The 12,994-nt window shown below is 36.2% G+C and overlaps 1 protein-coding gene across 11 annotated transcripts in view; it reads right to left on the bottom strand.

Annotated features, from left to right (window-relative positions):
• Nucleotides 1-12,994, bottom strand: part of NCOR1 (nuclear receptor corepressor 1) — a 182,735-nt gene that overhangs the window by 116,206 nt on the left and 53,535 nt on the right. For 10 of the 11 annotated variants that reach the window (XM_036765749.1, XM_036765750.1, XM_036765748.1 and 7 more), the window contains exons 6-8: nt 9,355-9,468; nt 2,451-2,507; nt 1,227-1,279 (exon numbers count right to left, since the gene is read on the bottom strand). In XM_036765749.1, the coding sequence (XP_036621644.1) occupies nt 1,227-1,279; nt 2,451-2,507; nt 9,355-9,468 (224 nt within the window). Of the gene's footprint in view, nt 1-863; nt 891-1,226; nt 1,280-2,450; nt 2,508-9,354; nt 9,469-12,994 lie in introns of all 11 variants that reach the window. The other variant, XM_036765740.1, reaches the window with a different exon arrangement.

The following is a 12,994-nucleotide window of genomic DNA, read 5'->3' as shown; positions in this document are numbered from 1 at the left end:
ATATTTTATATTTAAAATATTTAAAATAATTTATATTTTATTACAAATCTAGTTAACCTCCTTCTGCAGTCTAATACTGTAATAGCATCCCACAACAGAAGTCAGTAAGAATGTGTAATTATTTTACTGTGAATCTTATATTTAACAATCTGTATCCTAGACCTAGATCAGGTCCGTTACCATTCATACACGTTCTTATGCATTCTTTGCTAAATCATCTTTGCCACCAATTCTCAAGTGAGCTCTTGCTCATGGGTGCAATGGGGTTTTCTGTTTCACTTGTACTCTCAGCAAGAAATGCAAAAATTAACAGTAATATGCCATTAGCATCAATATTATTAAACAATAATATACCTTCTGGATATGGTTAGCAAAACATTCGATAAAGTAAATGAAAACATTATATCCGAACTCATCTCATTTTTTGGTAACTCACTAGCAAATAATCACCAGAAAGTATCTTAAAATTACAAATTAAAAAACAAAACAAAAAACAAAAAGCAAGATCCCTAGCGATCTACACCTCACTGCAATCACGTTACACAAGTTGTTTCCATTTCACTTAAGCTCTGAACCCCCAATCTGGTATCCATCCAGGCCTCATCCTACAATGCACAAGGATAAGGACTTTATGGGAGCGAGCAGTCTCCTCGCGCTTCCAAGGCACAAGGCGCCAGGACGTTAAATGGCAGAAGGGTCTACAAATACCGTAGCTGGCAAGAGGCATGGAAGGGATTTCCCTAGAATAGGATTGTGAATAATGATAAAATGATCCGTGGCGCTTCTACTTTGCAATGGCAGATGTGGCTTGGTGGGGGACGGTGTCATCACTAGTCTTAAATGAAAAAGCTTCATTATCTTACTTCATCATGCGCCTTGCAGGTGCTCCACTGAAAAAAAGACAAAACAGGAGGCAAAAAATTCAAGCCTCAAGGTAAGCCATTTCAAGGTTCAGTATCCACTCTCTACTAGCGATTACAAAACCAGCCAGGTTACGTCACAGTCTATGTCACTTTTGGTCTTGGGGAACTCAAAGCTGCTCGCCCAACCCCCAAGAAATCAAAGGGAGCTAACACAAGATGAGAGCAAAGGCCCAATTCTCAAAAGCCTCTAGGATCTGATCTTACAGCAAGCAGTGACCAACAGAGGAGAGCCTCACTGACAGAGAGCCGTGCGTTTATGGGTGGCCTCTAAAGGACGGGATTCCACAACCACGAAATACTTACGTCTTGATGTTTTCATGGTACACCTTGGTGTCAGACGGCTGGTTGTAAAGTGGCTATAAAATGAAAAAGAAAAGAAATCACTCAAGGGTTGCTCTGATGTCTCTGGAGGATAGAACAGAATGTACTCCATTACATTAGAGCGTACCCTCACTTAGAAATTTGGAACTTATATCCACACATGCCCAAAGGAAGCCATCTCTTTAGTCTTATTTTTCTTCTTTTTGGTGAGAATGTTTTCCAAAAATACAGAAACTGAGCTGTCTGATGATAAAAAAATTTTTTCATGGCTATTTTAAATTTCAAATAAAGTTAAAGGTGGCTATTAGCCTCATCACTGATTCTTTCCCTCCCTAATATTGTAATCCAAAATTGACTGGGATACTCTTACTCTGTCCTGCCATGAGAGGCAGTGGGTTACTCACACAAAGATATACACAAGCCCTACTTCAATTTTCTTATTCACAATGAGCAAAGAAGGAAATGTGGCTTCCTGGATTGTGAACCAGCCCTGAAGTCAGCAAGACATAGGTTCACATCCTAGTACTGACTCTTCTTTGCTGTGTGACCTGGCCAAAATGTTTAACTTTCTGGTGCCCTAGGAAACATCTTAAGACCATAAATTACAGAAAGCCAAACTACGCTGGTAGAAGATGATTCCCAATCAGGAGATAATCAGTCTGGATTGATAACTTAAGGATCCAGTCAGGTTTGGCTAGAAAACTTTAGCCCAGAAGGCATGAAGGCAACCCTTGCTTACCAAAGGGTAAGCTGAAACAGCACAAGCTGAGGCCTTAGAAAGGCACAGAGCTGCTGGTCTTTGCAATGGCAACAGGGTTTTTGATCTAAGATCATCAACCTCCACAGAAGTTTGGAAAGGCTAACTGTCCGAAGGCTGGAGTCAGGGAAGGAATGTTTTGTGGCCCTAGCAACACATAACAACTGCATATTAAGGTGTGGAACAGTTCATGGAAGTACCCACCAAAGGCCCAACTAACTCATATTTAGAGTAAATCTACATTGTTTTGTTTTTCTTGTTGAATTCTGTTAGAAGCAAAGGTCTTCTGGGTAAAGGAGATGGGGATAGTTATGTTCAAAAATGTATGTGATATACAAACAAAGGGTATCAATTTTTTAAAAGGAAAAAATGAATGAGTCCTAAAAGGTAAAAATAAAATAAGGAGCACACAAGAAAACAATACAAGAAAAAGGCAAAGGCTCACTTACCAGTTCAACTTTTGGGCCAAGACCTTCAAAAATTTTATGAGCTTCTTCTGCTTTTTTCTACAAGTGATAAAGATATTGTTGTACTGAATAATTATAAATAAACAAAATAATTACATTTGAAAAGCATAACTGAAACATCTATCCTAGAAAATTCTTATTTCCAAATATACTTCCCTTTTGTTGTAGGTAGAGGAGATTTAATGTCGCCTTGATTTGTATTATGTATCTTCTCAACAAATTAAATAGATCAATTTGTCACTAGCATCACTATCTAAAGCATAATTTTAACGCATTTTGCTTTTATATTTTCAAATATATCCCTTCCCTCTTTGCTATCTCCAAAGAGCCTTCCCCTTGTAACAGATTAAAAGAGAGAAAAAATAGTTCAGCAAAAGCAAACGCACAGCCTATTTTTGGATAGCATATGCATCCTATATATAATCTATAACCAAAGTCCCTGTCCTTTACAATAAAGAGAGGTGCAGTTTTTTTCTCTGGTGTCAAGCCTGGTCATTTTAATTCCACAATGGTCGGTTTCAAGTGTTTTTAGTGGCTGTTCTTTTAAGTTTACATTACTGTAAGCACTAAGCAGAATGTTTTCCTGGTTTGGCTTACTATACTCTATACACATAATTCTTCCCATTTCTCTGAATCTTCCTGTCATTTCTTACAGCATAGTAGCATTCTGGTATATTCATGCAGAACAATTCATTTAGCCATTTTCCAACTGAATGGCACCTTTATTTACAATTCTCTGCTACCACAGAAAGGGCTGTAATGAATGTCTTGGCACATGCAGGACCTTTCTGTCTTTGACCTTATGGGTGTGTGTGCGTGTGTGGGTGTGTGTGTATGTGTGTGTGTGTACACGTGTGTAAACATAATGATATATAGATATATACAGATATATAGACATATATGTGCCTAGCAGTAGTATCTCTAGGTCAAATGAGGCAGATGTTTTAGTCACTTTCTTAGAATGATTCCAAACTGTTTTCCAGAATGAATAGCAAGTTACAGTTCCACCAACAGTATATGTGCCTGTTTTTTCATCACTCTTCCAACATTGACTGTTTCGTGTTTTGTCAAATTTATTGATTTGCTGGATATAATATCTGAGCTGTGTTGACTTGCATTTCTATTTTTTATTAGTAATTTGGGATAGTCTTTCATGTGGTAAATCACTTATCCACAGGAGAATGGCTAAATCTTGAATATCTATGTTAGTTCTCCTTACACCATAATTCTCAGATCACTAGAGATATTTAATGCAAATTTTTTTAAAATCAATAGTCTTCCTCTTTACTGTAGTTTTGTTGAGTTTGTCTATAAAAAAGTCTTTCAATTTTATGTGACTGAAATTATGTATTTTATATTTAGGGATCTCTTAAATCTCTTGTTTGCTTAAGAATTTTCACCCTAAGGTAAAATACTTCCATACATTTTATTCCAATTATTTTAAATGATAGCATCTTTCATATTTAATTCAAATAATCATTTGAAACTTGACTGTGTGAATGGTATGGGATATGCTGGTTTAAACCTAATATTTTGCCAAATTGCTTTCTATTTTCCCCATTACTTCTTGTCAAACAGCTATTCTTTTCTCAAGAAGCTGATGTTCTCAGATTTCTTAAAGCCAAAATTAAGAGTTCAATTGTTTCTGATTCATGCTTACCTAGTATATTCCTCTGATTTACTTTCAAGTTTTTGCCCAGCATCATAGTTTTAGTTAGTCCTGTTTTATGATATTATTTGAGGTCTGGAAATACTACTTCCTAGTTTACCCCTACTATTTTTTCACATACCCCTAGAAATTCCAGATTCTCTGGTTTCTCCAAATAAATTTGTTACTTTGCCTGCTTCTATAGAGTAGCATATAAAGTAATTCCATGGACCTGCTATTGGTATAGCATTATATTTACAATTTAGGTAGTATCACTAATTTTAAAATAATGGCATAGCCCAAATTTGGGCCATGAATATCCTTCAAATTATTTCATTTCTTCACAAGTTCTTTAAAATATTTTGTAATCAAATAAGTCCTATTTTGTTATTATTTTGAATAATTTCATTATCATTTTCTTTTTAAAAATTTGCTACATAAAAATACTGTTCATTTTTACTAGTTTATTTTGAGCACTGTTATCTCTTTGCTGATTCTCTCGAGTATTCTAGGTAAACCATCATATATTCTACAAATAGGGATAATTTTTCCCCTCTTTCCCAAAGTTCATGCCCTTAATTTCCTACTCATCTTGTGTATTGCTACCATTCTAAAATTACATCAATTACTGGTGAGGAGGAGGGACATTCTTACTTTGCTCTCCATGTTTATTGGGAATAACTAAAGCTTTGAGAATTGTTAAAGACAAATAGAAATTAAGCAGCTAAAAAGCAAAGCTTAACTTTAAAAGGAATGCTAAATATCTTAGAATTTAACTAAAATTAGTTGCCTATAAACTCATTTTAAAAAGTAACTCAAAACACACTTCTGGCCTGAATGTTAGTTTCATTTGCCAATACATAATAAAGTTTATTAATCCTGCCTAAAACGAAGTCGGACTGAACTGGTGAATAGTGACAAGTATACAGGAGATATTCAATACTGATCAAACAGAATGAGACTTGTATTATAATTTTAACAAATAACTAGAATAAAAAGGATTGCATGGTAGAGATACTGGCTAGATAAAAATTATCCAGCTAACATAACCAATCAGGAACCTAAACAAATCTAGCTTCTATTAATATTGTTAGCATATTCATTCTTGTCTCAAAGTATATGGAAACAAAATAATTCATTTAATAGTTAATATAATCTTAGTTTGGTATATAACAAAAATCAATATTTGAATATCTATTAACAAGACAGAGTAAAGGTGCTATCTTTGATACAATTAATATAAGTCCCTGCCCTTAAGGAGTACACAATTTAATTTGGGAAAACAAAATATAAACACATGGAAAAAGTCACTACAAAAATAGGAATATACTATTTTATACCATTTGTTTAGGAAATCCCCTTAAAAACAGTGCCCAAATATCAAACCAATCAAATTCCTGATGGACAAGAAAAGAATCTCATTCATAAGTATTAAAAGGAGGGAGACCCAAAGGACTGCTGATGAAAAATGCTAGCTACCTCCAGAGAAAGAACTGATAGCATCTGAATGCAGACCAAAGCATACTGTTTTTCACTTTCTTTCTTCCTTTCATTTTTTTTTTTGGTTCAAGTCTTCTTGTACAAAATGACTAATATGGAAATGTTTTACATGACTGCACAGGTATAGTCTATATCAGATTGCTTACCATCTCAGGGAGCGGGGAGACAGGAAGGATACAATTTAGAAATCAAAACTTTAAAAAAAAAAAAAGGAATGTGAGAAATTTGCTTTTATAAATAGTTGGGGGAAATAAAAATATTAAAAAAAAAAAAGGAGGGCAACCAGAATGATGAAGCCTCAAGTTCATGTCAAAGGAGAACTGGCTGAAGGAATGAGAGATGGTGAGCCTGGAGTAAGAAGAACTAGGTTTTCCCCACTTTGGGAGGTTGAGAGAATGAAGGAGGAGCAACGTGATAATTCTGTTGAAATATCTGACCAGCTGCCACATGCAAAAGGTTGACATTTGTACTGCTTGGCTCCAGAGGGTAGAACAAGGACCAGCAGGTGAAACTTGCAGAGAGAGAAAGAATTAAGAGTTAAACCAATGTAGGTGATGTCTGTTGCAAGAGGTACTGAGCTCCCCATTAGCAGAGGCAGAGGCTGGATGACCACTTGTCAGGACCATGAGAGTGGGAATTCTTCTTTGGGCACCAGTTGAACTTGATGATCTCTAAGATCCCCTCAAATTCTGATGTTTTGTGTCTCAAGTTCAAAACTATTGGCTTAATTTCTAGTAAACACACCAAGTTCCTAACAAATTTAGGCAAAATTGAAGTCACATTTTCCCACAGAGCTTTAAATCATGAGGCCAAAGATTACAATCCATATTTATAGTTCCTTCTTGTGCTCCAGTGTCATTCACTTGCAAAGTACTCCCCCCGTAAAAAAAAAAAAAAAAAAACAACTAGGGTATTTGGAGAAATGGCTCTGCTAAACTCCAATAACTACTTTCCAACATGTATTATTCTGAAACTTGAGAACCAATTAATATTTCTCGAGTCCACAGTTGTGTGAAGTAATTGCAGGTCATGAGACTGTTTTTAGTATTACCCGAGTAAAATGGTATGTTTGGAGACCAAATGAATCCTAGTCTGAACTTTATATCCTACTGAAGCAGAATTTTCTTCCAGAATAGCTTAATTTTAAAATGTTCAGCCTTGGTCTACCAAACATCCTACTGGATGGTAGATAAGTCTCTCACACAACTCCTCATGCACACATCATCTTATGAGAAACTCAAGTTGCACACACTTAAATTCCATAAAATGGGGGGGTTGGGTGGAGGGAGTGGAAAGAATCACGAATATTCATATCACATGCCTCACACAAGGCTGGTGTAAGTGAAATGATGTAAAGTGTTTTATAAACCTTAGATTCTCGCCTTTTCATGTGGACTTAACTCATTCTTCTTTGTACCTGGTTTTCATTTTGTCTTCGTAACCCCAGAGCCTGACACAGAGTTAAGGGCTTAATAAACACTTCTTGAATTCAATCAAATGTGTTTCACACAGACTTCTCTGTTTTAGAATAAATTCTAAAAAAGCAGAGTCCCTATCCATCTATATATTGCCAGGATTGAGCACAATGACCTAGCAGATACTTAATAAAGGTTTTTTGAGTACATAAACAATAAAGTGCTAAGAAAAGTCGGCATTATAATTATTAACACAAAGATTAATAATTTAAGTGCAATAGACCCAATCTGCTATCAAGTTGGCAAAGGTAAGTAAGAAAGAATGAGGAAGAAAATGTTCTTTTATTTCTAGACCTTACCCCTAAAGTTCTTCCCCCTTTTTATGGTGCCCAGTTATTTAGGACTGATCAATGGGAGTTTTTAAGGCTATTGAGGGTAGGTCCCCATGGCAAACACCAAGCAATGAGTAGGCTATAAAGTATATAATTTTGCAAAATTACTAACAAGAAAGTTAACATCTTCACCATCAGAGAATCTAATATTAATTACAGATTTCGCATTATGTCAATCTTCCATCCTTTAGAATTTTAAAAGTAGCTGGACATACAATAACATTACAGCCCAAAAAATGAACAGTCAGGGAGGATTTTTTCCTTTGGGCACAACATTCATAATGACAAAAGAAGTTTTTCTATCAAAAGGGTACACAGCTATGGCCAAAATTAAATGTAAACAAAATTTTCCACCAAATATTTTTTTCTGAAAGAATTTCGCCAACATTTGATTCATGTGTTTTATGCCTGTAAATCAAACAACCCACTAAACATTAAATGAATTTACATTTATATTCATGTTTTATTCACACTTGTGAAGATAATGAGTCAATAATATTTGGCACAAAACACCCAAAAATGAAAATGGTAGCCTTTTGTGACACCAACTCTCTAATATCCACAAAGTACTTAGAACTTTATATTTTTATCTCTTATGGAAAATATTTCAAAAAAGTTAGGTTCTGAAAAGCAAAAATAACTATAAAGCTAGCTTATGAACCTACTGAGAAGCTTTGTACATATAAAGAGTCTCATCAGTTCTCCATTTACCAATATCATACTAATTTACAGCAGAGACTTATCGAAGAAAACACTGTCAAAGGGAAAAATCATAAAGTTCTTATCGTGAACTAGTTCTGATTTCCTCCATTATTCCATTTGTTTCAAGTCAAGCCTAATTCCTTTTGGCCCCTAAGCTGGTTAATCAGATACAACCCTTAACTTTGCTGTATAATGAACACATATTTTGATGGCTACACTTTTCGTAAGAGCAAGTCAACTGAATAATATCACAGCTTTTATAAAATACCTTAAGATAGCCTCCAGCTAACAATTCCTTTTCCTTTATCATTTAAAACATTATGAGCTGTTGGCTAAGTAAGATTTAGCATTTATGGAAATACAGTTAATTTTAAGCATGCATCTGATTTAAATTGTACATTTTATATATAGGAATTCTAAACAAAGCCACAATCCTGTTACATAAATTTTGTAAATGTTAAAGGCTGACTAACATGGAGAAAAGTTCAAAGATTTATAAATTCACACGTTTCATAATTATGTGTGTACAAATGACTACCATTGTCTACTCTAATTTTTATCACAAATAATGCTTTTGTCATGATAGTTTGAACACACAAAAAAAGGCAAAACCAACATACTAATGGTTTTGTAACTGCAGGCGGTTTCAAACCAGTGGGAATTTTTAGTTCAAAGAAAACAAGAGATAAGGAAATTATTTCATGAAGCAATGAAAGCTGAAATTGCTTTGAAAGGTCCACAGTCTCTTGTGAGTCCCGAGCACAAGTTTTAAAGTTTATAATAAAGTTTAGAGACAATTTCCACCTGTGATACTTACCGCAGTTCATTAGTAACTAGTGTTCTAAGTGTCCCCTAAGAGTTTAAACCAGAGAAGGAGATTTCTCTTTGACTTGGGCCAGCAGAGAGTGTACACTGCCACTAAGAATCTGTAATTAGATGATTTCCCCCAAGCCAACCAGATAAATTTCTATTTCATGAAATATGAACTGCACTTAAGAATCAGGCCTGTTTCCTTACAAAAGATGGCTATCAAAAGCTTTCCACCAAGTCGGGTGAAAAGAAAAAAAACATCACATTCAAGTCATGAAAGTTCATGAATCCCAAGAGATTTACAAACTGAACGTTTTAAATGCTTACTGCAGCCTATACTCAAAACCAAGAATGGAATGGGTTCTAATACAATGCTGAAGATTACAGCAAGAGTCAACTCCCAGCAAATGCAGGCTTACCCGATTTTCATCATAAATAATTTGAACAATACTGCGGTGTTTCTGCTCCACAGGAGGAGGGGACACAGGCTTCTCTGGCTCTGGAGGCTTAGCAGCTTCTTCTTCAAGTTGTTGCTAAGAAACAGAAAGAAAAAGAAATCAAACATCTGCAGCATGTTACCCCAACTAATAATTAGTCACTAGAGATAAAACAGGCTACTGAGCAACAGTTGGCTACTGCTGTTGTATAACCATTTTTTAAAAATTAAATGAACATGATTACAATAAGAACCATTATTTTCTGTGTTAATAAAAAAATGCAAAAGTCAGTTCAGATGGGAATTGATGAGCACTGAAGATATGTTGATATTTTTATTCAAGTAAAAATCACCCTAGAATTTTTTTTAAAGCATACAAAAAAAAGGAAATTGAGGTTATTTCTTCATAAAATTAGATCATAAATACTCCCCAAAATGGTTTTAAATAAATTTTAAAGGTACAAAAAAGCAAATCAAAAGCATAATTCTATAATAAAGCCAAAGATTTTAAAGTGATACAACTTATCAACATAATAATGGATAAATTTTAAAAGAACAATTCTGTTTTAATCACATGTTCCAGTTATGCTTAAACTACCATAAAAATGACAAACCATTGAATAGGCAGGATAAACAGCACAGATATAAAATAAAAACTGGGAAATGAGTGGCAATAAGTACTAATAACTGACATTTCTATAGTACTCTAAGACATTTCCATTATTTGTATATATTTTATCATTTGATAGCACAAGTAGCAAAATGTTTTTAAAAATCAGGACTAGAGGAGGCCACAAGATGAAGATTCCACAACAGAAGCCTCTATATGCATGGATCTACACACAGGGGTTTTGAAATACTGAGATTTTGGAATCCACATATTTCCACCCTCCTTTATAGTTTCTTCCATGTCTAAGCTGGAGCCAACTCATGGAGTCAGCCTAACTGGACATTTACCCCCTCCAGTCATAGGCTATGGAAAATCCTCCCAATCACACACATCCTTAGGTAGTGCCAAATTGTATTCATCTCCCCCGGCAAGATTCCATGCAGGAGACCTGCTCCACTAATTATTCAGAATTATACAGAATCTATAACATCAGTAAATATTTTATTTCTCATCTCTCCCTATTACAGCATAATATATCTGTACGTATGCCTGTACAGAAAGTTCCTATGTGTCACATGCAGGCCTGTCTTAGTCTTTCTTTCTGAAAAGTCTTTAATTCCTGTCACCCTGGCAGCATCTCTTTACTCCATCTCCCCCAGGGTTTGACAGAATGCGAAGCAAAGAGCAGAAGCTCAATAAATGCAGGTGACTGGCAAGGAAAAATTGAAGAGGTTTCAAAGGAAGGCAATAAAATTGATCCAGTGCCTGTCATATAGAAAGACCATATGATACAGAAATGGGGAAGAGTAAAAGGAGTTAATATCATTTAGTCTACAGAGCAAAGCTTATGTGGGAAAATTAATGAGGAAAAGTAAAAGTGTTCTTACAAATTAGAAATGAGAAAAAAAGGAGGTGGACTAAAACTGTGGTAAACAAACTCATACAGAGGGTCATTAGTCATCACTAAGATGCACTTTTGAACATGTCTGCTAAATTTTATTTAAAAGGAAATAATATATCAAGATATTTATAGAAATTCAAGAGCTGAGCAGTCACTTGCTAAATTGTGAGGCTATGCAGACACTCCTAGGAAATATCTCCTCAGAAACAACCCAAAATAGATTCCTATTAGTGAGATTTTCTCCAGTATCATCCCATGAACCATGGAAAACAATGACTAATTATTAATTAGACATGTGACCTTTTAGGGAGTCACACGGCATCTTTGGCCCTAGGAGTTAAGACTAGGCTAGCCCATCTCTCGGGGGCCTTCCAATTCTAGAATCCTATGGTCCATCTATTCCCAACTAGCCAAGATTCCTCTACCCTAAAACCCTCCCTTGACTCTAGCATCCCCTCAAGATACTGTCCTAAACTTCTCTTCCCTTTCTCAGCTAAACGCCTAGAAAAGCCTATCTACACCCATCGCCCCCACCGCCCCTCCATCTTCTGCAGTCTAGTTTCTGATTTGGGCTCTCTGCAAAGTGCCCAATGACATCTTTAACTGTTTTCGCTCTGATCCTTCTTGATCTCTCTGGAGCATGACAAACTATAAACCACTCTTCGCTTCTTGGGATTTCAAGACGCCCCCCCCCTCCTCCTTCTCCTTCTACCTCACCGCTCCTCAACTCCCTTTATTGTGTTTTCATTCGTATCCACAGAACTACGGAGGGTGTACCCCAAACTCTCTCTCAAGCACCTCAAAATCTCCCCTCAGTTTAATTGTCAATCCATGAAGATGACTCCCTCCTGCTGGCTCTCCTGAATGCCAAGTCATCTGCATTATCACCTATCAACTGGACATTTCACAGATATTACAGATCTCACTATCTCCCCCCACTCCCGCCACAGATGTAGCCCTATTCTGAATTTCTTCATTTGTGGCAAGGAAACCACCATCCTTCCAGGCTCCCAGTTTCACAACTACAGGATTATCTTCAGCTCCTCAATCTTCATCCACCCACCTAGCCAATGAATTGGCTACATCTATTTCTAAACATACACACATGCATACATGTATGCACATGTATGTGTGTATGTATGCATGTATGTAGCAACTAGGTGGCTCAGTGATAAGAGTGCCAAGCCTGGAGTCAGGAAGACTCTTCTTCCTGAGTTCAAATCTGGCCTCAGACAATTACTAGCTGTGTGACCCAGGGCAAGTCACTTAACTGTTTGCCTCAGTTTCTCATCTGTCAAATGAACTGGAAGAGGACATGGCAAACCACTCCAGTATCTCTGCCAAGAAAACCCCAAACGGGGTCACAAAGAGTTGGACATGACTGAAACAACTCAACATGTATGTGCATTATGTGTGTGTATACATATATGTATCTGTATATAGGTTTATGTGTGACTATACATACACATACACACATACACATATCACATTTAACCCCTTTCATTACCTTAGGTCACGACATCACCTCCTTCACATGGACTATTTTAATAGCTTCTTAATCTGTCTCCCTGCCTCGAATTTCTCCCTTCACTACTATCCACATAGCTACCAAAGTAAGCTTCGTAAAGCACACATCAGACCATATGATTCCCCTACACAAACTCCAGCGGCTCCCTTTTGCTTCTAGGATCAAATATAATCCCCACCAGAACTCCTTGAGAACAGGACCTAGTTCATTTCTGTCTTCATATCCATAGGCCCTATCCCACTGCCTGGCACTTACTAGGGGCTCTTAATAAATGCTTACTCATCAAATCATCCACCTGTCATAGTCTGGATTATCATCTCAAGTTGAGAAAATTCCTAGAAAGACAGAATAGTTCTGGGAAAATTCTGAAGGACTGGGATTGTGTGTTCTCAAATCAAGCCAGATCCTAGTCCCTCATGGTTCTGTTTCTGGTCTAGACTAACACATCAATACGTGGAACAGAACCAAAATTTCTTGTTGGATAGGAGTGAGCTCAACATTTATCTAAAAGAAATTGAGTTCCTCATATTTCCTTTTCTCCATTGTCCTTCAAGCCCAAATGACAACTCTTTCCCAGGCTTTAC

Source organism: Trichosurus vulpecula, chromosome 7 (genome assembly GCF_011100635.1).
Source record: "Trichosurus vulpecula isolate mTriVul1 chromosome 7, mTriVul1.pri, whole genome shotgun sequence".
NCBI lineage: Eukaryota > Metazoa > Chordata > Mammalia > Diprotodontia > Phalangeridae > Trichosurus > Trichosurus vulpecula.
This window is presented reverse-complemented; position numbering and strand designations above follow the sequence as displayed.